The 26,349-nt window shown below is 46.0% G+C and overlaps 1 protein-coding gene across 1 annotated transcript in view; it reads right to left on the bottom strand.

Annotated features, from left to right (window-relative positions):
* Positions 1-1,139: 1,139 nt before the first annotated feature.
* HDGFL3 (HDGF like 3) overlaps positions 1,140-26,349 on the bottom strand; it is a 304,397-nt gene continuing 279,187 nt past the window's right edge. The window contains exon 6 of the mRNA XM_086958233.1: positions 1,140-2,338. Coding sequence (XP_086814359.1) covers positions 2,333-2,338 — 6 coding nt within the window. The 3' untranslated portion in view covers positions 1,140-2,332. The remainder of the gene's footprint in view (positions 2,339-26,349) is intronic.

The following is a 26,349-nucleotide window of genomic DNA, read 5'->3' as shown; positions in this document are numbered from 1 at the left end:
TTAATGTTACTCAGCATTTGACAACTGCAGGAAAGGATTATGTATGTTTTAAGGCCCATCTGAAGGATGCAGTGCTTCACTGTCAAGTCTTGTAGTCAAGTCTTGTAGCATGTAGCCTCAATATCAACTAAGACCGCCAATCAGAATTGTCATCTTTGAAGTCCCTTAAGTGGACAGAAAAATCAATTAAGTAAAATGTGTCAAGTAAGTTATTGGTGAGCCTCTCTATGTCAAAACAATTGAGGTAGAATAGTAGTGCTGAAAATCGTGTGACTGGTGCCTATGTCCTCAGGTTTCCCAGAGTTAGAGTAGGTCCTAACAAAATCAGAGCTGAAGGCATAGCTCCCTTTGTCCATATCCTGGCTTCAGATCAAAGATCAGTTAGTGTGTTCAGCACTTTCTTCTGTATGGTTCTGCATAAATGCCAAGATATTTAGACAGGCAAGTGCCCTATCTGCCTTTAAGTCTCCTAAATGACATCTCCTTACTGTGTGACTGCCAGGAACACAAACAAGGCATAAGATGTGCTTGTTGTTCCATTGCCTTTTGCCACAGTAGGAGGGACATTGGTCAATGAGAGAAAGAATGGTGTCAATGAATTGTTCAGGAGTGGTAATGTATTTGCTTACACAAAACAGAAAAAATGCACCATGACTTCACAAAAACGGTTTCAACATGTGAGTGATGAATACAGGTATTAAAGCTGAAAGGGCTAAGCGACAGTCTAGGACCCTTACTACACACAGAGAAAAGATGAACTGAGCCTAACTGACAATACTTCATTATGGGTTTTGGTGCTGATTACTTCCTAAAGGACAATCTCCCATTCCTCTTTAATGAGCCTACTGCCCATGTAACCTTATATCCCACTTTCCTGTTTTCTAATAAAAGGTTTTTAAAATTTCCATGTGTTTATGCAAGTTAGGTTTACATTCTACTTGCCACAATAAGAAAAGTGTTGGCTTTTGGGAGGTGTCTGTTTACTGATGGCTTCTGGAAATAAAAATTAATGAAAATCACACTATGGAAGACCATTGTTAATAGTGATTATGTTTCTTTCTTTTAAGCATTTGTAAATAGGGCACTTAAACAGTTTAGGTGAAGTTTTAAACCACTACGCAAGCATCATGATTAGTCTATTTGCTTGCAATCTTAAACCTTTATTCTGTTACAGATTTCAACATTATTCTTTAAAAACAATATTGCTGTGCATTGTAAATTTTTCAACTACAAACCTTTACATTGCAAAATGTTTCAAATACAAGCATACCAATAAAACAAATGAAAGACTACATATACAAATTCACAATAAAATCTGGCATACATAAATAAAATGATCTAAGATTAACAACATCTAGGAACCTAAAATAATTATTTGGAATGCTCACTTAAAAGACTAAATGTATTCCTATAAGAAAACCAATGAATAAAAGAAAAATTCTGATTGTTATTAATGTTTAACATTATATTTCAGAATCACGTTGAGTTTCTTCTATATAAAACCTATGATAAAGTAGTTTAGATTTGTGTTACTCAACCAATATCTCCCTTAATAAGGCAAAAAATAGAAATATGCCAAAGCTAACATGCTTGTCTACTGTTTCAAACATGTTTTCTACAACTCTGAAAAGCAAGTGTATTTTTCCTTATGTATCTCACTCTTTGCTGGAACAACAGCCACTGGTTCAGGATAATAAACGTCAGTACAATGAAAATATACTTCAAACTGTATGCATAACCTGCTTAATATGTACCAACTACATTAAATGTTTTTGTAAAGGCGGCATGACACCTGCTATTCTCATACAGTATACATTATGTAACTCTTAGAACATATTTATTAAGGTATTGAAAAAAATGTTCATGTTATCATCCCAACAAATCACTGACCAGCCTATTAATGGTGTACAATACATAAGGGGTAATATTGTAAAATACATTAAGGATATGTTATATCTAGGTCTATCATATTAGATTGCTTCATTCATAAATATTAACATACTTAAACATGTAACTAGAAAGAGGAAGATAATTGTTGAAGGTGAATTAAATGTCAGATTCATCTTTTTGAAGTTATAGAAGGCCATAGCTCACTTTCACTGAAAATCAAGATGTATGCAACCAGACAATTTGAAATAAAAGCTGATTTCACTGACAGGGCACTTCGTCAGCTAGGTAAATAAAACAGAGATTAATGTAAAAAAAAGTACACTGAGACAGACTTTGTTGATGCCAACAATGAATATGCTTGGAGTTCTATCAAATCCAAATGCAACAGACATTCAAACATAGAATCTTCATGTGGATTTCCATCATACGTTGTAGTGGTTGGTTAAGTCTGGAAAAAATAAAGAAAACTTGTTAGGATTGCTACCATTAATGTAAATGTTAGTATTTACTTTTCAAAATAGTTTTTATTACTGGTTTCTGTAGTTCTTTATTATGTTGCTAGTGTTAATAGAGTACGTTGCATTATTTATATATTATAGATGATTATATGTAACGTTATATGATGCTCAAATATTAATGGCATATATTGTGCTAAGTCAAACGGAATGAATACAGAACAGTGCACGTCTAGTGTGCTTACTATCCTATTGTTCACATCAATGAAAATTAATAATAGGTATAGTATAAGCTGTAGATCCGTTTTGGGTAGATTTCACTAGTACTTTCATTAGTTATACAAGATCTTATTGACATTTATATGTTATTATTCCAGGCATCTTAACCCCTTCCATGCTGATGACGAACCCCAGCCGTCATGCACTACGGTGCTCGTGTGCTGATGACGGCTGGGGTTCGTCACGGCCCGCCTCTGTTCGTGTTGTTTACAGCACACCAGGGGAATCGCGGCCGCATGGAAAGGGTTAATAAGAGTGTGAAGAAAAGAGTAAAGGCCATATGTATCAAGCAAAATTGCGATTGCAAACGATGACATTCGCAGGATTTTGGCGTTTGCGATTGCAATTTTGCTAAATGTTATGTATAAAGGCAAATCTGCGTGCAAATTAAGGAACCTCAAAATTTGCGACTCCTTATTTTGCGATTGCATTTAAGGAATCACACATTTTGTGATTCCTTAAATGCAATGTAAGAAGCAGCATAAAAGTGCAATTTGGCTTTCAGGAATCGCAAATTACCACCAACTTCAAGTTGGTGGTAATTTGCGATTTCTTTGAAAAATACACTTTTTTGCATTTTTCAAAGTGCATGTGAAGCACATACATGCCGTTAGGGCATGTATGTGCGCCACATGTGCACCCATGCTTATTTCAGGGGTGTAACAGGGTGTCCTTTTGACACCCTTGCACCCTTGAAATTGTATTCTCAATTTGCGATTCTCTAATTGCTAATTGCAAATTGAGAAAGTCTTCCCATTCATTCCTATGGGCCTCTACGTCCATAGGAATTAATGGAGAGGTATTCCTTATTTGAAAATCGCAATTTGAGATTCGCATTTAAGGAATATGTAGGATTCGCAACATTCATTGCAAATCCTACATACTTAGCGTTTTACGATTCTCAAATAGCCATTCGCAAAAAATCGCTATTGAGAATCACAAAAGAGGATTTTGATACATATGGCCCTTAATATGCAAAACTTTACCGATGTTTTCAGACCTTTGGATTACAGTTTGACTATAATGATGAGCCACTATTGACTGGGAGGACTGTGTAGGAAATAAAGAAGTAGCACTGAAAATTTCACCCATACCAGTACCAACTCACCAGTAAGACCTACTGCGTCCTTCACATGCTTTATTTAGAGCACCCTCACACTCTCATAAAAAAAGCTACACTACACCTTCACCCACCTGCTACACCGTCCTATTGGATCATGTCTACAAACTCTCTACAGTGCCATTTTATCATAGTTATCTTACACATTATAACTAAGGCTCCCTGTTTTCCGTTTCTACTCATTTCTAAAGATAAATACAATCAGAGAACAATCTATTTTCCATTCTGTATTTATTTTTCAATGTGGATAAAAACAGAAATTATGTTTTTTCGGGTAATTATAAATGTTGTCAGCTATGGCTGCCAAATAAGAGAGCTAAAAACTATATAACGTTTAGGAATGAGGCTTAAACAGCTTCAGATGCGCACACGTTTGATACTAAAATGTTTATGTTTTCATACAAAGCTATTATTTATTATGTATGGGTGTTCATATCATTGAAACCTGTGTGGTGTTCAAGTACAAGTGGACCTTTCTCGGTTTACTACATGTGGAAATAGGCTGGTATCAGCTTCACTTTTTCATGAAACAAAAAATAAATATGAATAATTACAAAATAAGCAAACAATATAAATATGAATAAATACAGACAGAAATGTAAAGAAAATAAATACCATGAAACCAGGAGTCCTAACTATAACCTAAAGATAGTGAATTTGGCTAGGATAGTTTGGAAGTGTAAGGAAACATTACTTACCTGTAACAATAACAGTCCTCAATTAAATTCTACCTAAATTCATTTAATTATGTCAAACATATTTTTATTGGCATTTATTATATAGGCAAAAGAAAATATAGGCTACCAGAATTGTACATGACTAATTTCATAATACTATTTAGTGAAGCATTGGGGGGCACACTCCAATCTAAACCCATTAAAAATATGTTATACAGTACTACAGTAATACTCGATGTCCCCAATATTTCCGGTAAAAGTCATGGCAGTACAACTTGAGACTTGTAAAATCACACTGTATACAAGATTACTCAACTCGGCTTGGAAAGGGGATTGTGGAAATGCCATCCGTTTGGTAATTAACAACTAAAATCAACCATTCAAACTAACTTATTTCTAATCAATGTTTTATCTATTTCTATTTTTTTCTTGATTGTTTTGTTCTGTTATTTAATTACCTTCAACTTTCTTATATTCTGTGGACTGTTCGAGGTCAAGGGAGCCACCGAGTTTCGTGGGCCCAACCAGGTAATTAAATAACAAAACAATCAAGAAAAAAAATAGAAATAGATAAAGCATTGATTATACCCATTATCTACTCCCACTAAGGAATCTGTGTGGAAAATGAAATCATTTTTGAACCATACCCAGAGGAGCCAAGCATAAGGAAGTGATTTGGTGAAGAATACCCTCTAATTGATTACAGAGTGGGAATTCAACCTCTTTTTTAACTACTAAGGTATGTGAGCTTCCAAACATGCAGGAAGCATTTTACTAAGATATACAGGGCCAGATGCATCAAGCTAAAAACCGGTCGCAAAGGGGCAGATTCTCAGAATCTGCCCCTTTGCGACCGGTATTTTTGCATTTGGGATGCATCATCCCAAATGCAAAAATCGCAAATAGAGAGTACGCTTAATTGCGATTGTTTGCATTTAAGGAATCTCTAATTGAGATTCCTTAAATGCAATGCATAAAAGTTTCAACAATAGCGAATTCGCTAATAGGGCACGCAAATTACCACGAAGTACAACTTCATGGTAATTTGCAAAAACCTTAAAAAATGCACTTTTGTGCATTTTTCAAAGTTTCATGTTGCTCACACACGTGCCCTAAGGGCATGTGTGTGCGCAACATATGTGCACAGATCAAATTCAGGGGTGCAACAGGGTGTCCTTTGGACACCCCTGCACCCTTGAACTCGCAATCTCAATTTGCGAATCGCTAATTGAGATAGTCTTCCCATTCATTCCTATGGGCCTCTAGGCCCATAGGAATGAATGGGGAGGTATTCATTAATTGCGACTCGCAATTTGCGAGTCGCAATTAAGGAATTCTAAGGAATCGCTATTTTTGTAGTGATTGCTTGATGCATTCCATTTTGCTATTCCTTATTAGCGATTCCTTATTTTTCGCTAATAAGGAATCGCAAAATGGATGCTTGATGCATCTGGCCCACAGTCTTTGAAACTCATCCCCCAGTTTTAAATAAGGCATGAGAGCTTACAATATGCAGTATGCTTTCCACCCAAGCATGAGTATGACCCTCCATGTAGGAAGGTGGATATCTGACTATGGTTACCCCCAAACTTTTTGCCTGGTGTTTAGCTGGTTTTTGACTTAGTTGGCCTGGGATCCTGCTATTCAGGGCCCCAGGCTGATTGCTCTCTCCTTAAAATGGACTCCATGTACCTTAGGTGCATAACACAATTGGAATTGGTTCACCTTATAGGCCCCTGTAACAGTGTACCATAGGTACCCAGGGCATAGGTGTAGCCAAGGCCTACCAGGGGCTGCAGCATGTATTGTGCCACCCCTGGCCTGGCCTCCATATTTGACACAACTGGCTGATCACTCAGCTGGGGTAAGTTGGTGTAATCACCTCTTACTTAGGTACAGTATGCCTGTGCCTAACCCTAAACTGGACACATATGTTCCTATCAGCCACTCCTATGGAAGGCCTCATCAATCCTGGAGGCAGAGTGCTTGGAAATATGTGAGATGGTGCTCTAGCATGAGCTGAGCCTGTCTGCAGCTGTCGGGAACCACTCCCTAAGCTGTTCCGGGATATTGCCATACCATATACTCTTAAGTGCATTATAATCCTCGCGGTTAAATGCTATCTTTGGTTTGGCTTTATCAAAACATGTCGAGTAAGGTGTCATACGAATTGGAATACTATCCCCTCGCCAGTTCTGGCGACGGGGATAGCATTCCACCCTTCTAGAGGGACACGACATGTGTGTAGCCTTAACCCCGGTTAAAGTTAAACAGAGCCTCAGCATCACAAAATGGATGCTGCCACCACAGACACATGTCTGACCTCCTGCTGCTGGGAGTCCTTCCAGCGAGGAGGGCCTGGACAAAGGGTTTCCTGCCTGGGGAGGTGCGAGCACCACCCCAGACAGGGTTTTGTGTATTGGGTAGGACAGGGCTGAATAGATTGAGACATGCCTGGGGCACACAAGGTGTCCCTGTGCATAAGCCAGCCCAAACCGGTTCTGGGGCTTTCCAGCCCCAGTCCTGGCGAGGAGCTGGACAAAGGAGAGGGGGTGTAACCACCCCCCTTCCTGGTCCCACCCATAGGGGAGGGACCTAGCAGGAGATCCACCCCCTAGATTGGAATAAGAGGGGGAGCAGTGCCATTGCACAGCAGATCATCCCGAAATCAACTTAAACTAAGAAGAAGACTGGACTTCGACATTCTGCTGCACAGAAGACTGAAGAAGAATCTCCCTTGTGGCCAAGGAGTGACCACCCTGTGAACACAGGTACCAACCAGCAACTCGACGTCTGCTTTGCCGCCGCCTCCCGCCGGAGCCCGAGCCCAGAGCCCGACAAGAACCAGATTCCCAGACCTCTCAGAGCCCGATCCACAGTCCCTGCAAAGAAGGGACCCGTGGAGGCACCGAGTGACGTGGGACCGGACCTCTTGGAAGACACTCGTAAAGCTGACTGCGCAGCTTCTGAGGCATCCTCGACGTTGTGCTTTGGGGATTGAGAACCCCCACCACCGAGCAGCCCTTGCACCGAAGATCAGCCCCCCAGCATCTCCACGATCTGCGTGGGGCCCTTTTGCACTGTGCCACTCGACGCGCCATCCCGGCCACTAGCCACGCGGCCAGCGGCCATCTTGGCGACGAACCCGAAGATTTAAACAGCAGGTCTGGTTGCTCCAGACCTACCCAAGCTCCTGTGAAAAGGAGCACCCGCTCTGACCTTGCTGGTCCGAGTGAACAGCATCTTTCAACTCCTGCGTGGCTTGCATTTGCCAAGGCCTGTTTGCTCCGATCAGGTCGCCGACACCGCCAACAGCGAGAGGCCTACGTGGGACAGCTCGTGACCGACTCCTGGACGTCCTCGACCCCGGGTATCCACGTGGCTGCAGAAAGAAGCTACCCGACAACGCCTGTTTGCACCCGACATCACCTGGTTCCACTCTGGTTCCGCGGCAGTCACTGGCTAGTGACTTTGAACACTGTCCCCTCTGCTTTCAGGTCTTCACATCTACAGATCCACCCTTGGATCCACCGGAACTCTTCTCATCGAGCCGCCTGCAGCATCTCCTGCTCCAAGCACCATCGACCAGCGTGACGAAACCCGACACATCTTCGACCCTGTGCACCCGCTTCCTGTGGGTGAGGTAACTCAGCTCCGCCGGTGCTCCTGCACTGGTACACATCCCAAGGGCCTGTGTTTTAAGTTTCAGCTCCGTAGGTCACTCGGAAGGTTCCTAACTTTCTAACTTTGTGCTTTTTACGCACCATAGACTTTGTATTGAGAAGTGCGTGCACTTTGAACACTGCACCCGAGTCCCGTGGGCCTTTCCCGACTTAGTTAACTCCAGTCTCGAATAGCTCCAGCGATTCCCAAGGCCCTAGGCCTCTTCACTTTCCTCCTGGTATCTCTTATACCACTTATTTAGTATATGGTTTAGGTGGCCCCTAGGGCTCATCCATATTGTGCAACTTTTGTGTATTTTAAACTGTCTTGTGATTTTACGCTTGTGCTTCTGTGCTCATAAAGAGTCCAGGGGATTTTAATAGTTAATAAATCAATATATATTTTCAATATATATCTGTGTGGTGTCCCTTTCATTTGGTATTCAAGGGGGTTGTGTATGGTATAACAGCTGGCTTCACATGCCTTTCAGAGTTTAGCCTAAGACTGCTTTGTCCACGTTACCACTAGGATAACTGGTCTACAAGGTTGAATTACAACCATCATCATAAGGGTTGCTTGGCATGGTACAAAGTGATCACTAGAACTAGTGAGCATTATATACCAGGCCAACTTCTCACATTGGTGAGCAGCGGATTGGGATCTGAGCTTGCTGTTGTTTTACCATTACAATCTTTGAGATTATCATTTGAAAGATCATACAGGTACCTGCTAGGTACATATAAAACAAGACTAGTATACTTAAGTTCTACTGAACTTAGTTGTTGTAGAGCAAAGGGAGTAGCACACCCTAGCTACAACTACTAGATAGGTTTAGTAGGTAAACACCAGTGTAGGTAGATTGCAACACATCCACCCACACTAGAGCAATGTCTGGAACAGAGGGGTCCAGTGGACTTACTCCTGTTGAGAGTGACCCTCCAAGGGCACCATCCCAGTTTGCTATTTTTCCCTTTAAGGAATTAAGACAGCTTTGTGTCTTAAGGGGTCTGAAGACAGGGCCTACCCCTACTACAGACCACCTAAGAGAGCTCTTGGATCAGTCTGAGGCTCTAAAGACCTCTAAAGCAAACCCCACAGGGAATGCTGAAGGAGGCCATCCTTCAGAGGATGACACTGTAGACACCCCTACCCCTATCATCCTAGTAGATGAGGAAGCCTCCACCACTGGAGCTCCTCAGGTAGATGAAGAGGAAGAAGAAGAAGAGGAGGAGGAGGTGGAAAGCAGTGAGTCAGATGATGACAGAGATAGTCAGGTGCTGGTCAGTAGACTGAACCAGGCTAACTTAAGCTTACTTGGGAATGAATCAGGTAACAACCCATTCAGACCCCCAGGTGGACTTAACCAGAGGCCTAGGAGGAGAAGGACTCACTCAGGTGACTCTGACAACTCCCATGCTTCTAGAGGCTCTCATGGTCACTCTAGAAGAAAGATGACTAGCCCTCAGAGAAGGGAACATGAGGCCAAGATGAGAGAGGCTGAGCTTAGGATTCAGAGGCAAGAACTAGAGGTTGCCCTGGCCCAAGAGAAACTTGCTAGAGCAAGACAGCCTAGAGAGAGTGGATTAGGATCCACTGGTGGCAGCACTATCCAGAAGGATAAAGACAGGTCCTTTGATACAAGAAACCTGAGTAAGATTGTGCCCCCCTACAAAGCTGGGGATGATATCCACAAATGGATGACTGCACTTGAGAGAGCCTGCATGGTACAGCAGATCCCTCAGGAGCAGTGGGCAGCAATCTTGTGGCTCTCCTTTGAAGGTAGAGGCAGAGACAGACTCCTCACAGTTAGTGATGAGGATTCTAGAAACTACATGGTCCTGAAGAGTGCTCTGATTGATGGGTTAGGCTTAACCACTGAACAGTACAGGTTAATGTTCAGAGATACCCAGAAGACACAGACTCAGGACTGGTCTGAATTTGTTGAGTGTGCCACTAAGGCTCTGGAGGGCTGGTTGCTGGGAAGTAAGGTTACTGACTATACAGGATTGTATAATTTAATTATGAGAGAGCAAATCTTAAGTAATTGTCAAAATCAGCTTCTACATCAGCACCTGGTTGACTCTGATCTGACCTCCCCACAAGAATTGGGTAGGAGGGCAGACAAATGGGTCAGAACCAGGATCAGGCCTAAGAACCAGGGTGGTGACCAAAAGAAAGAGACTACCAAGCCTCAAGAGAAGGGTGGGGATAAAAGTAAGGAAAAGACTTCCCCAGGGCCCCAAAACTCCAAGAATGGGGGTGGGTCCCAAGACACTTCTACATCCCAGAAAAAGCCTTATTGTCATACCTGTAAACAGGTGGGGCATTACAAAACAGATAGCTGTTGTCCCAAGAATGGCAATAAGGAGAATATACCTCCAGGTAAGGCTCCAACACCTCCTGTCACTGTTAGCAGTGGTCCCCCAGGTGGTGGGAGCACCCCCAAGAATTTGGGTGGGTTTACTTTTGGAGGACAGGTGGACTCTGGCCTATCCAGGTCCCCTAACTCAGATACTCTTGTCTATGAGACTGGCATGGGGTTTGCCAATTTCACTGCTTGCCCAAACACTTTGAGCAAGTATAGACAGGAGCCCCTCATCAATGGCTTGAAAGTTGAGGCCTTCAGAGACACAGGGGCTAGCATCACCATGGTGGCTGAATGTCTAGTCCCCTCAAGGCAACTTTTACCTGATGCCAAATATCAGGTGACAAACATTGATGGCATAGAATCCAATCATCCCATGGCAGTAGTCAATCTTAGCTGGGGAGGTGTCACTGGCCCAAAGAGAGTGGCAGTGTCAGCAAACTTGCCTGTAGATTGCCTACTGGGTAATGATTTGGAAATCTCAGCCTGGGCTGAGGTTGAACAGCAAACCCATTCTAGAATGGTAAATCTCCATGGAAAGGTTAGTGGGGCTGTAATGGCTACAGCCCCAATTCAAGATGTCCTTCCTGAAAAGGTTGGGAGGGCTGAGCAAACCTCAGCCCCATCTTTAGATAACTTCCCTCCTGAAAAGAGTAGCAGGGCTGTACTAGTAACAGCCCATACCCAAACTGAGTCTCCTCCTGAAAAGGTTGGTGGGGCTGTGATGGCCACAGCCCAAACTCAAACTGATACATGGGTAGTGAAGCCTGAAATGATGGATCACTCCACCCAAACAGAGAGCATTGAGGAGGAAGAGAAATCTCCCTCCCACCAGACTTTAGGAAAGGATCAGCCTCCTCAGGGAACTGACCTTACCCCTGATGAAGGAACTGTCCCAGAGGTTGTTAGGCCTGGCCTAACAGAGCCTCTGATGGCAGTGGACCCTTCTCAGGTGGGACCCAGTCTGGAGCAGGTAACCTGCCCCTCTCTACCTTGCCTTACTCAGCCCAGGGCTGCAGAGGACAAGAAGGACAGTGAGACCCAAAGGCCCCCCTGTCAAATAAAGCACCCCCATCCACAGATTAGGGGCACCGAAACTAGTAGCCCTAGTGAGGTGCAAACTTTAAAAACTCCTGAGGGATCCCCCTTAAAAGTAGTTAGGGACCTCCCCCAGATGGATATTGTTGGGCACAGCCAAACCTGGGACCCTAAGGGCCCAAACCTGAACTGTCCCTCCAGTAAGCCAAACAGAGGGACCCAGCCTCCAGCTTTAGGTAGCCAGAGGTTGACCCTGAGAGCACAGTGCAACTCAGTCAGAGAAAGAAAGGCACACATGGTGGAGAGTGATTGGAGGAAGCTGAGCCCTACAGAGGAAACTCACTTCAGTACTCCATCTCAACACCAGCCTTTGACTTTGCAAAGACACACCACAGGTAGAGATTCCCTATGGTGGAGACCCTCAGATACCCTTAGGGTGAGGGATTGCTTAGTGGACCATGAAACAGGGGGTTACCAAGCCAGAGCTGGTACTTCCTTATATGGCCACTTAGGCAATATAGGCTTACCTGGTCAAGGATAGCCTTATCTCCTTTCGTTTGGGGGGGGGTTATGTAGGAAGGTGGATATCTGACTATGGTTACCCCCAAACTTTTTGCCTGGTGTTTAGCTGGTTTTTGACTTAGTTGGCCTGGGATCCTGCTATTCAGGGCCCCAGGCTGATTGCTCTCTCCTTAAAATGGACTCCATGTACCTTAGGTGCATAACACAATTGGAATTGGTTCACCTTATAGGCCCCTGTAACAGTGTACCATAGGTACCCAGGGCATAGGTGTAGCCAAGGCCTACCAGGGGCTGCAGCATGTATTGTGCCACCCCTGGCCTGGCCTCCATATTTGACACAACTGGCTGATCACTCAGCTGGGGTAAGTTGGTGTAATCACCTCTTACTTAGGTACAGTATGCCTGTGCCTAACCCTAAACTGGACACATATGTTCCTATCAGCCACTCCTATGGAAGGCCTCATCAATCCTGGAGGCAGAGTGCTTGGAAATATGTGAGATGGTGCTCTAGCATGAGCTGAGCCTGTCTGCAGCTGTCGGGAACCACTCCCTAAGCTGTTCCGGGATATTGCCATACCATATACTCTTAAGTGCATTATAATCCTCGCGGTTAAATGCTATCTTTGGTTTGGCTTTATCAAAACATGTCGAGTAAGGTGTCATACGAATTGGAATACTATCCCCTCGCCAGTTCTGGCGACGGGGATAGCATTCCACCCTTCTAGAGGGACACGACATGTGTGTAGCCTTAACCCCGGTTAAAGTTAAACAGAGCCTCAGCATCACAAAATGGATGCTGCCACCACAGACACATGTCTGACCTCCTGCTGCTGGGAGTCCTTCCAGCGAGGAGGGCCTGGACAAAGGGTTTCCTGCCTGGGGAGGTGCGAGCACCACCCCAGACAGGGTTTTGTGTATTGGGTAGGACAGGGCTGAATAGATTGAGACATGCCTGGGGCACACAAGGTGTCCCTGTGCATAAGCCAGCCCAAACCGGTTCTGGGGCTTTCCAGCCCCAGTCCTGGCGAGGAGCTGGACAAAGGAGAGGGGGTGTAACCACCCCCCTTCCTGGTCCCACCCATAGGGGAGGGACCTAGCAGGAGATCCACCCCCTAGATTGGAATAAGAGGGGGAGCAGTGCCATTGCACAGCAGATCATCCCGAAATCAACTTAAACTAAGAAGAAGACTGGACTTCGACATTCTGCTGCACAGAAGACTGAAGAAGAATCTCCCTTGTGGCCAAGGAGTGACCACCCTGTGAACACAGGTACCAACCAGCAACTCGACGTCTGCTTTGCCGCCGCCTCCCGCCGGAGCCCGAGCCCAGAGCCCGACAAGAACCAGATTCCCAGACCTCTCAGAGCCCGATCCACAGTCCCTGCAAAGAAGGGACCCGTGGAGGCACCGAGTGACGTGGGACCGGACCTCTTGGAAGACACTCGTAAAGCTGACTGCGCAGCTTCTGAGGCATCCTCGACGTTGTGCTTTGGGGATTGAGAACCCCCACCACCGAGCAGCCCTTGCACCGAAGATCAGCCCCCCAGCATCTCCACGATCTGCGTGGGGCCCTTTTGCACTGTGCCACTCGACGCGCCATCCCGGCCACTAGCCACGCGGCCAGCGGCCATCTTGGCGACGAACCCGAAGATTTAAACAGCAGGTCTGGTTGCTCCAGACCTACCCAAGCTCCTGTGAAAAGGAGCACCCGCTCTGACCTTGCTGGTCCGAGTGAACAGCATCTTTCAACTCCTGCGTGGCTTGCATTTGCCAAGGCCTGTTTGCTCCGATCAGGTCGCCGACACCGCCAACAGCGAGAGGCCTACGTGGGACAGCTCGTGACCGACTCCTGGACGTCCTCGACCCCGGGTATCCACGTGGCTGCAGAAAGAAGCTACCCGACAACGCCTGTTTGCACCCGACATCACCTGGTTCCACTCTGGTTCCGCGGCAGTCACTGGCTAGTGACTTTGAACACTGTCCCCTCTGCTTTCAGGTCTTCACATCTACAGATCCACCCTTGGATCCACCGGAACTCTTCTCATCGAGCCGCCTGCAGCATCTCCTGCTCCAAGCACCATCGACCAGCGTGACGAAACCCGACACATCTTCGACCCTGTGCACCCGCTTCCTGTGGGTGAGGTAACTCAGCTCCGCCGGTGCTCCTGCACTGGTACACATCCCAAGGGCCTGTGTTTTAAGTTTCAGCTCCGTAGGTCACTCGGAAGGTTCCTAACTTTCTAACTTTGTGCTTTTTACGCACCATAGACTTTGTATTGAGAAGTGCGTGCACTTTGAACACTGCACCCGAGTCCCGTGGGCCTTTCCCGACTTAGTTAACTCCAGTCTCGAATAGCTCCAGCGATTCCCAAGGCCCTAGGCCTCTTCACTTTCCTCCTGGTATCTCTTATACCACTTATTTAGTATATGGTTTAGGTGGCCCCTAGGGCTCATCCATATTGTGCAACTTTTGTGTATTTTAAACTGTCTTGTGATTTTACGCTTGTGCTTCTGTGCTCATAAAGAGTCCAGGGGATTTTAATAGTTAATAAATCAATATATATTTTCAATATATATCTGTGTGGTGTCCCTTTCATTTGGTATTCAAGGGGGTTGTGTATGGTATAACAGCTGGCTTCACATGCCTTTCAGAGTTTAGCCTAAGACTGCTTTGTCCACGTTACCACTAGGATAACTGGTCTACAAGGTTGAATTACAACCATCATCATAAGGGTTGCTTGGCATGGTACAAAGTGATCACTAGAACTAGTGAGCATTATATACCAGGCCAACTTCTCACACTCCATAACTCAAAAATTAGAACCTGATGCAAACAAAAGCCACAGTGCCTGCAAATATTGTATTGTTTTGTTTTAACTGTATTGCAATTATGCCTTAGTTAAGTGATAGCCTAATGTTAATGGTTAGAGAAATAAAATGTAAAAAGAACGATATATTATAATTCATGTGGATCTAATTGTATGTTTTTCTTTGAATAGAACAATGTCCTGATGAAGGGGTTATTACAAAAACTGAAACGCTGCGTCGACAACTTGTATTTTATTGTTCTTTAATTGAAACATTTTTTATCTTATTGTGATAACCTGAATTGACAAATTTTGAACCTTTTGTATGGAACTGTAATTTTGTATATATTAATGCATTATTTGTAATAAATTGTACAATTTCTATATTGATTTATTTTATTTTTTACACACTTGCTCTGATTTTTGAAATATGGTTGCGAAAAAATTTCTTAAGATACTTTGAGTTATGAGGGGTTATATAATATAGGCTTTTTCCCCCTTGGGAAGTGTTGGGACTTCTCCCTTTCTGATTACATATCACTCCTTGTCCTAGATTGAATTTGTAAGGAGACCTCCCTTCATTTTTACTATCGCTAGCTGAGAGGCCCAGTAGTAACGCTTAATATTAGGGAGGGCAACACCGCCGTCATACCATGGAAGCGTCTATTTAGCAAACGCGATAGGGGTCTACCCTCCCTTAGCAGACTACGCTGCAACCCTTCCACCTCTCGAAAATAACTAGCCGGCACTATATCTAATGTATTCTGAAGGTCGTAAAGAAAACGAGGTAGAAACATAATTTTAAAAAGGGTTGCGCGCCCCGGTAGGGAGAGAGGAAGCTTCATCCAGCTGGCTGTGTCACTCCTCAATCTAACCAAAGAGGGAAGGAGATTCCTAACATAACGGATTGTAGGGTCAAGTCAAATGAAAATCCCCAGATACTTGAAACTCGTCCATAGCGATCTTAATCTGGCAATTTCGCGGGGGGACCGGAGTCTCCCCACTGAGAACGAACAAAAGAGACTTCCCCAGTTTGTAGACAGCCCAGAATTCCTACCAAAGGAGGCAAACACATCACAAACGACAATTAGGGACTTTCTAGGTGAGGTCTGATAAAGTAGAATTTTGTCCCTATACAGAGAAATCAGGTCCTCCCACTGCGGGACCATCAAATACCCCGTATAGAGGGCTCCCAGCAGATCCAGGCCGCCAACGGTTTAAGGGCCAGAGAAAACAGAAGAGGTGAGAGGGGACATCCCTGTCGGGTGCCCCGCCCAAGACAAAATGGTGCAGAGACCCAGTTATTTACCTCTACCTGAGCTAGTGGTTCAGTATACACCAAACGCACCCAACAGATGAAGTCTGGCCCAAAGCCGAATTTAGCCCGAACTGCCCACAAGTACGGCCATTCTACGGTGTCAAAGGCCATTGTTGCGTCAAGCGAAGCTATAATGGCAGGCTCATTCAGGGTATGAGCTCTGGCTATCATATAATGTAATGTAATCTAATGCATGTGGTCTTGTAAAGCGCACGGCTGCCCTGAGGCGTCGTGGCGCTGTAGACCGCTGGGAACCCGTCCTGGCTATCCCTGTGAGATGATCCCTACTGGGTATCTTCAAGGTGAAACCAGGCATCCCCGCCAAATGTGGGGGGCCGTTGTAGAGATGGGGTGGGTGGATAGGATGATAGGGTCGCCTGGGGCCGGGCGGTGGCGCCTGGCCACCTTCCGATCTACAGGGGGACCTGTAGCGGGCCTGGACCAAGTGCCCAACAGAACGTCAGTAAGAGCCTCATTAAACGGCAGTAGAGGCTCCGAAGAGCTTGCCTGCGGTTTAAGGACTTCAGTGAGGTGGTTAGTCCTCACGTCCGCGACGGGGAGCTCAAGACCCAAAGTCTTGGCCGCCCTTGTCAGCACCACGCTGTAAGCAGCCCCCTCCTCCGTAGCCATGGCAGGAGGGGAGATAAAGCCAGTGTTGGTCAAAGTGTCCAAACCAATGGCCTTCCCTAGATCCACTGCCCAGTCCTGATACGACTGGCACTCTCATGCCAGAAGGTCCTTAGACCCATCCCAATCCTCCTCGTCTCCCATGTCCTGATAGTCAGGTGCAAAGGATGGGGCCGGATCATAGAAGAATTGCTCTTTTCTCGGCGTCGAAGAGTGACGCCGGTCCGATGTCGGATCCGGACCGAGGGAGGGACCGTGGACGACGTCGTCCGGCGTCGGGGGCGACACCCTGGGGATCGGCGCCGGCGGAGGGGTCGTAAGGTCAACCACTGGCGACCCGGATCTGGTGGGGCCCTGCGTAGCCAGGACGAAGTCGTTGACGGCGCCGGAGCCGAAGCACCTGACGGCGCCGGGGCCGAAGCACCCGGCCCGCTTGAGCTCCCAGCCGGGGCCGCGCGCCCGAAGGTGCCACAGCGGGACCCGACGGAGGAGAGAGCGACCTCATGGCCATGAGGCAGGCATCAATCCCCTCCGGTGTCGCGTTCAGCCCAGGGACCGGCGGGTATGGAGCTGGCAACGGCGCCTGCGGTTCCGTCTGAGCCGCATGGGCAGTGTCGGCCGAACCCCTGGCCGCATCGTGCAAGCGTCGGGGGGAGTCGGAAGAGCAATGTCATCTCTTCGACTTCTTGTGCCTCTTGCCTGAGGACTTGGAGCTCGACGAATGGTGTTGACTCGCCGAGCTGCGATGACTGTGGCCCCGCGACTGATACTTCAACCTCCTCCTCGACCTGGACCGTAAACGGCACAGGCCGATTGCCGGAGCTCGAGGCGCTTATGAGACCGCTCCCGCCTAGCCTTTAACGTCAATGCCCGGCAGTCGGGGCACGACTTGCCGTCGTGGTCGGCCCCAATGCAAAACCGGCACCGACGGTGGGGGTCGGTAACCGACATCAGACGGTTACAGTCAGCAGAGGGCTTGAACCCGGGCATCCCTACTGGCACCGAGAGTCTACTGACTCGAAAAAGGACCCAAAAAGGATAGAAAATGTTAGTCAAAAAGTGACTAAGAAGTACTGCTTTTTCTGGATCTGCGCTTGCTGGTGCGGAGAAAAGAAGAACTGACGTCAGCGCGTGAGGGCGGCGTCTAAGTACTCCGATGACAACATCCCGGCGCCAACGACGCTGACGACGAACGCGGAGCTGCAGATCACGCCTACCGACGCGCAAGGGTACTGCTACGCAAAACTTTCCGGATCCAGTCTGACGCCTGGGGATATTCTAAGGTAAGGAATCTAACACTAACCTGTTTCTTTCAGATGGTCCTGCTCTGATTTAAGCAAATGTCTATATTGAATCTGCTTTTAAACTTTATATTCTACATTTCTGCCAGCGCACCCAGAATTATTTTGCTGAATAAACAAGCAAACAAGCGCCTGTAGAAGAGTAATTGAAACTAAACATCACTAGATCAATATAACAGAATAAGCAGCTGGTAATGGAAGAGAAATACAGTCACATACATGCCAACATTTTGGAAGAGGAAAGTGGGAGTCTTTTTAAAAATATCTGGGAGAATGTATTCCTCCCATTAATGTCTTTTGCTGCCTGCATCAGGTCTATTGGCATGTATGGGACCTGCAAGTGTGTTGCTGCATGAGCGGATATCAGAACTATAAATATACGTTTTTTTCCTTACCTTTCAGGAGCACAGAGAAATCGCTATGGCAAGCAGAGAGATTGTGACAAAAATGTTGTGCACTCGCATGCAGAAGAAGGTTACTGGCAGTGCATACTTAGAGTCACACAAGACCAGTCCCTGTAGTCTGAAGCCCGCAGAGGAATTGCATTTTTGCATGCAGGGATCAGGAGGCGGGAGACTATCGGGAGGGTTGGCATGTATGCAGTCACTATCGTAAAATAAATGAAGCAAATAAAACGAACAACCTAAATGTAATATTTTTCAAAGTGCCCTAAGCAGCTTTCGCTATATAGAATGCTCAGCAACAAATGCTGAGAGAATCATGAAGGTGGAAGCTATGTAGTCTGCATGGATTTTTCAAATAAATGTATGCATGTGGTCCGGCTGCATATACAAAACAGTTTTTTTTAATTGAGGCCCTATGACTTGCCCATGTGGAACGACTACATTGGCTGGCATTCTGGTTTTCAAGTAAACACTAAACCTGTATTACCATAAAAGAGATTGTTAGCAGTAAAAAAGTGACATAGAAGTCTGATGCCAGCATACAGCATTTGAGCTAGCAAGACTAAGGGCCTGATTAAGAGTTTGTCAGAGGGAGTTATTTCTCTTGGGATGGTGCAAGACAAAACTCCACCATCCCAAGGGACCTCTCCCAGTCAAATTTAGAGTTGTCGATCCACCCTGTGGACAACTCTCTACATTGTCAGAAATCCCTAAATAGGGGAGACGTTTGATGCGTAGTACATTCAACTATGATGGAGGCCATTGATGTTTTTAAAGGTTTTGCGTTTTTCATAAAACAAACTCCCAAAGCTGGAGTTTGCTCTTGAAAATTTTAAATTAAATGGCCACCACCGTGGGAGTGCTCATAAAGGGTGGCGAGGGTCATTTTGTCTCTTACCGCAATGTTTTTCTTGGCAGGAAGAAAAACGCCTTTACTCTGTCCACACTAAATAGAGCAGATGTTGGAAAATCCTTCCTCCAATGGCTCCCACTCTGTCAGGCGGTAAACAGTGTTTACAACTAATCTTTACCCCGCAGGGAATCACAACGCGGTCGTTACAATGACCGCGTAGTGATTCCGCATACCATTATTCCGCAAGTCGTAACAACGACTTGCGGAGGCGGGGGGGGATGTTGGATTTAAAATCCAACAGCTTCCCTAGTGTCCGCACAGACTGGAGTTGGAATAGTAAATTATACTATTATAACTTCCAGCGCCCCCCTCCGCAAGTCGTTGTTCCGACTTACTGAGTAATGGTATGTGGAATCACAACACGGTCTTTGTAACAACCAAGTTGTGATTTCCTGCGGGGTAAAAGAATGCGGGAATTAAACGTATATTCCCGTCAGGCAGCTGTAGAAGTATTCTGTTATGGAGCCAATGGGGAATCTGTCAACGGAAAACATGCATGAGGTGGGCAGACTGTCATTTTAGCAGACAGGGTACTCTGTTGGATTTGCGACTGAGTACTCATTCCCCAAACTCTAAATTAGGCTTTAAATTCCATTAGGCCCCTTCAGCTCCACTGTTCCAGAACCTTTAGAATGGTAACTAAGGGTTGTGGAAAGGTAAGCCTGGACATTCGTAATGTGCTTCTGGGACGAGCTGGCTGCAGGATGTTGCAAGGCCAATGAGCCACTAGGAGCCAGATGCGGGCATTGTAGTAAGACAGACAATATTTTTAAGGTCTGAAAATCAGAAGAGAGGGGCGCCAAAATCCTATTGCCAGAGTCAAAGGTCTTACTTTTGGTGAATAGTTGAATAGTTCAGTAAATAAGTTTATACAGTCCCAAGCAAGATATAGGCCTTGCCCACTTCAAAGTGGTGTTCGAGGTTACACCAGTCTTAGTCCCTATTGAAATCATCTATTATTTTTAACAGGTGGTGTAGAACAATGACAACTCTGGTGGAGGGTTGCTCTAAAAGGGCTCTTTGCCCCTTATGTCACTCTTGCTTAGGTCCTTTGGATTTAATAGAGGCAAGAGCTAAGCAATCTCTTTAAGGGGCACTAAAAGCCTTGAACAACAAAAAAAAATTACCATGGGGTGTGGGGTTGCACTGTTTCGAAGATTAAAGGATGCACCATATTGCGCTTTGCTTCAAATCTGCTCAAAATTACACTAATGGAGGTGGTATAATTGATCAGGGAAGTCAATAAAGGAGTAGACTGGAGATGTCAGAGTATCAGCTCGAAATTGGGCTCGTAGCCGGAACCCTATTAAAAGCTTTTTGCAGCTATACTCTGTCTTCTGCAATGGAATCTATTTCCGGGTTGATGGACCTCTGTTTGATCAAGATGTAGTTCTAGGTTAGGCTGACCTTCAGCTTTCTGCTTATCGCAGCCTCTAGAATGTTGGCTCTCGGGGCTGGGAAGGGGTGATTGGTTAGATTGCTATTAATGTTACTTAGCATTTGACAACTGCAGGAAAGGATTATGTATGTTTTCAGGCCCATCTGAAGGATGCAGTGCTTCACTGTCAAGTCTTGTAGTCAAGTCTTGTAGCATGTAGCCTCAATATCAACTAAGACCGCCAATCAGAATTGTCATCTTTGAAGTCCCTTAAGTGGACAGAAAAATCAATTAAGTAAAATGTGTCAAGTAAGTTATTGGTGAGCCTCTCTATGTCAAAACAATTGAGGTAGAATAGTAGTGCTGAAAATCGTGTGACTGGTGCCTATGTGCTCAGGTTGCCCAGAGTTAGAGTAGGTCCTAACAAAATCAGAGCTGAAGGCATAGCTCCCTTTGTCCATATCCTGGCTTCAGATCAAAGATCAGTTAGTGTGTTCAGCACTTTCTTCTGTATGGTTCTGCATAAATGCCAAGATATTTAGACAGGCAAGTGCCCTATCTGCCTTTAAGTCTCCTAAATGACATCTCCTTACTGTGTGACTGCCAGGAACACAAACAAGGCATAAGATGTGCTTGTTGTTCCATTGCCTTTTGCTACAGCAGGAGGGACATTGGTCAATGAGAGAAAGAATGGTGTCAATGAATTGTTCAGGAGTGGTAATGTATTTGCCTACACAAAACAGAAAAAATGCACCATGACTTCACAAAACGGTTTCAACATGTGAGTGATGAATACAGGTATTAAAGCTGAAAGGGCTAAGCGACAGTCTAGGAACCTTACTACACACAGAGAAAAGATGAACTGAGCCTAACTGACAATACTTCATTATGTGTTTTGGTGCTGATTACTTCCTAAAGGACAATCTCCCATTCCTCTTTAATGAGCCAACTGCCCATGTAACCTTATATCCCACTTTCCTGTTTTCTAATAAAAGGTTTTTAAAATTTCCATGTGTTTATGCAAGTTAGGTTTATATTCTACTTGCCACAATAAAAAAAGTGTTGGCTTTTGGGAGGTGTCTGTTTACTGATGGCTTTGCGATTGCAATTTTGCTAAATGTTATGTATAAAGGCAAATCTGCGTGCAAATTAAGGAACCTCAAAATTTGCGATTCCTTATTTTGCGATTGCATTTAAGGAATCACATATTTTGTGATTCCTTAAATGCAATGTAAGAAGCAGCATAAAAGTGCAATTTGTCCTTCAGGAATCGCAAATTACCACCAACTTCAAGTTGGTGGTAATTTACGATTTCTTTGAAAAATACACTTTTTGCATTTTTCAAAGTGCAATGTTATGTTATGTTATGTTATGTTACTATTTGTTTTGTAGAGCGCTCAGCTGCTCCAAAGAGCGTCCCGGCGCTAAAGATCATCACACCAAAATACCAGCAACTAACATAACGTCATAACGGCACCATGATTAACCAGAACAGCAATTACAGGGCAAAAAGATACGTTTTAAGTCCCTTCCTAAAAACAGAGAGATCGGTGCTCGTCCTCAGACTCAGAGGCAGTGTGTACCAGAGACGGGGTGCAAGGTAACTAAAGGAACGGCCTCCACAGCGAGCACGCTTCACTGTTGGGACGATAGCCTTGGCCTGGGCCGCAGATCTCAGAGGTCTAGATGGGAGATAGAAATGGACCCTTCTCTGCAGATATTCTGCGCCGAAATTGTGAAGCGCCCTAAAAGCTGTAATTAAGGTCTTAAAAAAGATGCGCTTACGAATCGGCAGCCAATGCAGAGAGACAAGGAGATTGCTGGCCCTGGCTCTTCTAGTTAGACCAAAGATTGCTCTGGCTGCAGAATTTTGAACTATCTGCAGACGAGTCAACAGATATTCAGGCAGACCTAAGTAAAGGATGTTGGCGTAGTCTAGTCGCGAGCCTATTAGTGCTTGCACCGTGATCTTCTTATGCTCAAACGATAGATAGGGCAAAAACTTACGCAACATCCTTAAGATGGCAAAGCACTTCCCAGTCAAGCCAACAACCTGGGCCTTGAAGGAAAGAGTTTTATCAACCATCATACCCAAATTCTTAGCTGTGGCCGAATCGCTGGCAGGGGGAAACATGGCCGAAGGCCACCATTGCTTCCATCTTGGGTCTGCAGAACAGCCAAAGAACAGTATTTTGGATTTGTCGGAGTTGCATTTGAGGCCATTTTTCCCGAACCATTCAAACACAAACTCCAAACACTTCCGAATAGCTGCTCCATCGAAGTCACATCCCCTGTCACAAGTGAACAGGAGTTGTGTATCATCCGCATAGGATATGATCTGGGCCCCTAGCTCCTCCACCCGTGCCGCCAGAGGTGTAAGGAAGACATTAAAGAGGGAGGGACTAAGTATGGAGCCCTGCGGGACCCCAACTTCAAGCTGCGGCATCAGGGCGGAGAAAGGGGGAGCCCAGATCGTTTGTCTCCGGTCGGCCAAGAAAGACTGAAACCATGCGAACACCGTTCCCCGCATCCCAATCTCCCAGAGTCTAGTTAGGAGGAGGTCGTGGGGAACGGTGTCGAAGGCCACCGACAAATCGAGCATGATAAGCAGGGCCTTTCCACACCTGTCGAGGGTTTCCTTCACAGCCTCGGTAACCTCAAGAAGAGCGGTTTCGGTGCTCAGGTTGGACCTAAAACCAGACTGTGACTGATGTAATAGGGAGTTACCCTCTAAAAAGTTGGTAAGGGTGGTGTGCACATATTTTTCAGTAACCTTGGCCAGGGCAGGAAGCAGCGAGATTGGCCTGTAGTTCGAATGCAGTTTGGCATCTGCATTCGGTTTTTTAATGAGGGGAAGAACTAGGGCCTGTTTCCAGGAGGAGGGGACTTTGCCCGAATTCAGAGAAGCATTAATGAGAGGATTGATGATCGGGTTAATGGCAGGCGCCAGGGTCGCAAGACACTTGGCGGGACAAGGGTCCAGTGGAGATCCAGATTTCAGGCTAGACAGAAGGTCAAGCGAAGCCTGAGGCTCTAAAGGGGGAAAACAGTGCAGGGTGGGGCCCATATGCGTTGCCGTCGGGCATAACCAAGGGTAGGAGGGGCCGTCGATCGCTGAGCCCATACTCGGGATGTTTTGAGTTCCTTGTAAAGCTGACTGAATAGTGCGGATTTTATTAGTAAAAAATGCTGCAAGCTCCATGATCCAAGGTTCCAAGAAAGCAGACGCAGGAGTACAGCAGGAGGGAGATGTGAATTCTTTAACTATCTTAAAGATCTCTTTACAGGAGCTATCTGCTTCATCGATCCTTTTAGCTAAAAAGGATTTTTTCTCTGAAACGATCTCCATGTGATATTCTTTCACTGCTAGTCTGTAGGACTGCTTAGCGGATGTATCATAGTGCCTCCTCCAAATTCTCTCCAGCCTCTTGCAATGCCTTCTCTTAGCCGCCAAGGCAGCAGAGAACCACGGGGCTGATGCTCTTGCCAGTTCAGATCTAACCTGGCATGGTGGTGCCAAGGCTTCCAGACGTGCAGTGAGCCAGTTCTGAAAACATACCACATCGTCCTCCAAACTACCCGTGAAAGCACAAGGATGGGATTCTAAAGCCTGGGTGAGCATGGACGGGGTGACTTTGTGGAAAGCTCTAGAGCTGCGCGCAGCTAGCCGCTGCGAAATGCGAGCGGCCCCTGGCTGATGTACTAACGTGAAGTCCGCTAGGAAATATCCAAGAATTTTTGCACTTCAGGATCCTCACCCTTATCCATGTGGATGTTAAAGTCCCCGAGTATTAGGCAATGTTTTGCCCTAAGACTCAGTGTGGAAATAATCGATAGCAAATCCTCCGTGAAGGAGCCAAGAGGAACGGGTGGTCTATAAAGCAAAAGCCCCAAACAAGATTGATGGGGGGATAGGGCCAGAGAGAAGGCAAGGGTTTCACAGCCAGGCAAATCATCCGTCGACAAGATGGTGCACGGGATGTGCCTCTTAATGATAAGTGCCACTCCACCTCCCCTTCCCTTGCATCTATCTCGGCGGAAAATAGCATATGAAGGAGGGATGGCAATAGCCAGATCAGGTTCCGAACCCTCACCGAGCCATGTTTCTGTAAGAAAGAGACAATCTAAGTCATCTTGTGTTAAGAGATTATGGATGTCGAGAGCGTGCTGAGGAAGGGACCTGGTGTTTAACAACGCGCATTTACTACCTAATGAAGGGAGCTCGCCCGAACAGGAATTAATAGGGACCGGCACCCACCCACACGTGGGGCACGTAGCAATATCTCCAGCAGAGTAGGGGATAGCTCGCTGGCATGGAGTTGTGTGTACATTGTAAGACAGAAGGTCATCTCTAGTGTACATGAAGCCGAGAACTAAATGTCAAAACCGAACTCGCTCCCGAGCGCCTCCGGGACGCTGATGGGCGCAGACGGGCTGACTCAGGCGAGACTCTGGCACAGGGACGGCGCCTCCGCAAACGCGACCGCTAGCGCGGTACACCGCTGTTTCCTTATATCTGGTACACTAGAGCGCTCCCACCACTCTAGTCCCCACTCAAGATGGCCGCCGAGTGCAGGAAAGCCTGACCCCGGTTTGAAGGTCTAACGGCAGCTATCGCCGTGAGAAATGAGCGAAAATGCGTGCAAAAGTGCCCAGAGTATGCTGAGTGCAATTACAGATGAAAATTATACAGTTTTAAAATTCGGTAAAAATCAGCAAAAACGATCCGTTTTGTTCACGGAGCGCAGAATACACTACACGTGCTCTGTGCTACCCCAGTGTTAATTCTAGCTGGTACAAAGGTTAGGTCTCGCGAGCGCAGCTACAGGGCTCCTTATATCGGGTACACTAGAGCGCTCCCACCACTCTAGTCCCCACTCAAGATGGCCGCCGAGTGCAGGAAAGCCTGACCCCGGTTTGAAGGTCTAACGGCAGCTATCGCCGTGAGAAATGAGCGAAAATGCGTGCAAATGTGCCCAGAGTATGCTGAGTGCAATTACAGATGAAAATTACACAGTTTTAAAATTCGGTAAAAATTCGGTAAAAATCAGCAAAAACGATCCGTTTTGTTCACGGAGCGCAGAATACACTACACGTGCTCTGTGCTACCCCAATGTCAATTCTAGCTGGTACAAAGGTTAGGTCTCGCGAGCGCAGCTACAGGGCTCCTTATATCGGGTACACTAGAGCGCTCCCACCACTCTAGTCCCCACTCAAGATGGCCGCCGAGTGCAGGAAAGCCTGACCCCGGTTTGAAGGTCTAACGGCAGCTATCGCCGTGAGAAATGAGCGAAAATGCGTGCAAAAGTGCCCAGAGTATGCTGAGTGCAATTACAGATGAAAATTATACAGTTTTAAAATTCGGTAAAAATTCGGTAAAAATCAGCAAAAACGATCCGTTTTGTTCACGGAGCGCAGAATACACTACACGTGCTCTGTGCTACCCCATTGTCAATTCTAGCTGGTACAAAGGTTAGGTGAAGCACATACATGCCGTTAGGGCATGTAGGTGTGCCACATGTGCACCCATGCCTATTTCAGGGGTGCAACAGGGTGTCCTTTTGACACCCTTGAAATTGTATTCTCAATTCGC

Source organism: Lissotriton vulgaris, chromosome 2_1 (assembly GCF_964263255.1).
Source record: "Lissotriton vulgaris chromosome 2_1, aLisVul1.2, whole genome shotgun sequence".
In the NCBI taxonomy this organism is placed as follows: Eukaryota; Metazoa; Chordata; class Amphibia; order Caudata; family Salamandridae; genus Lissotriton; species Lissotriton vulgaris.
Note: the sequence above shows the minus strand (reverse complement) of the source record. Positions and strands in the feature narration are given on the sequence as shown.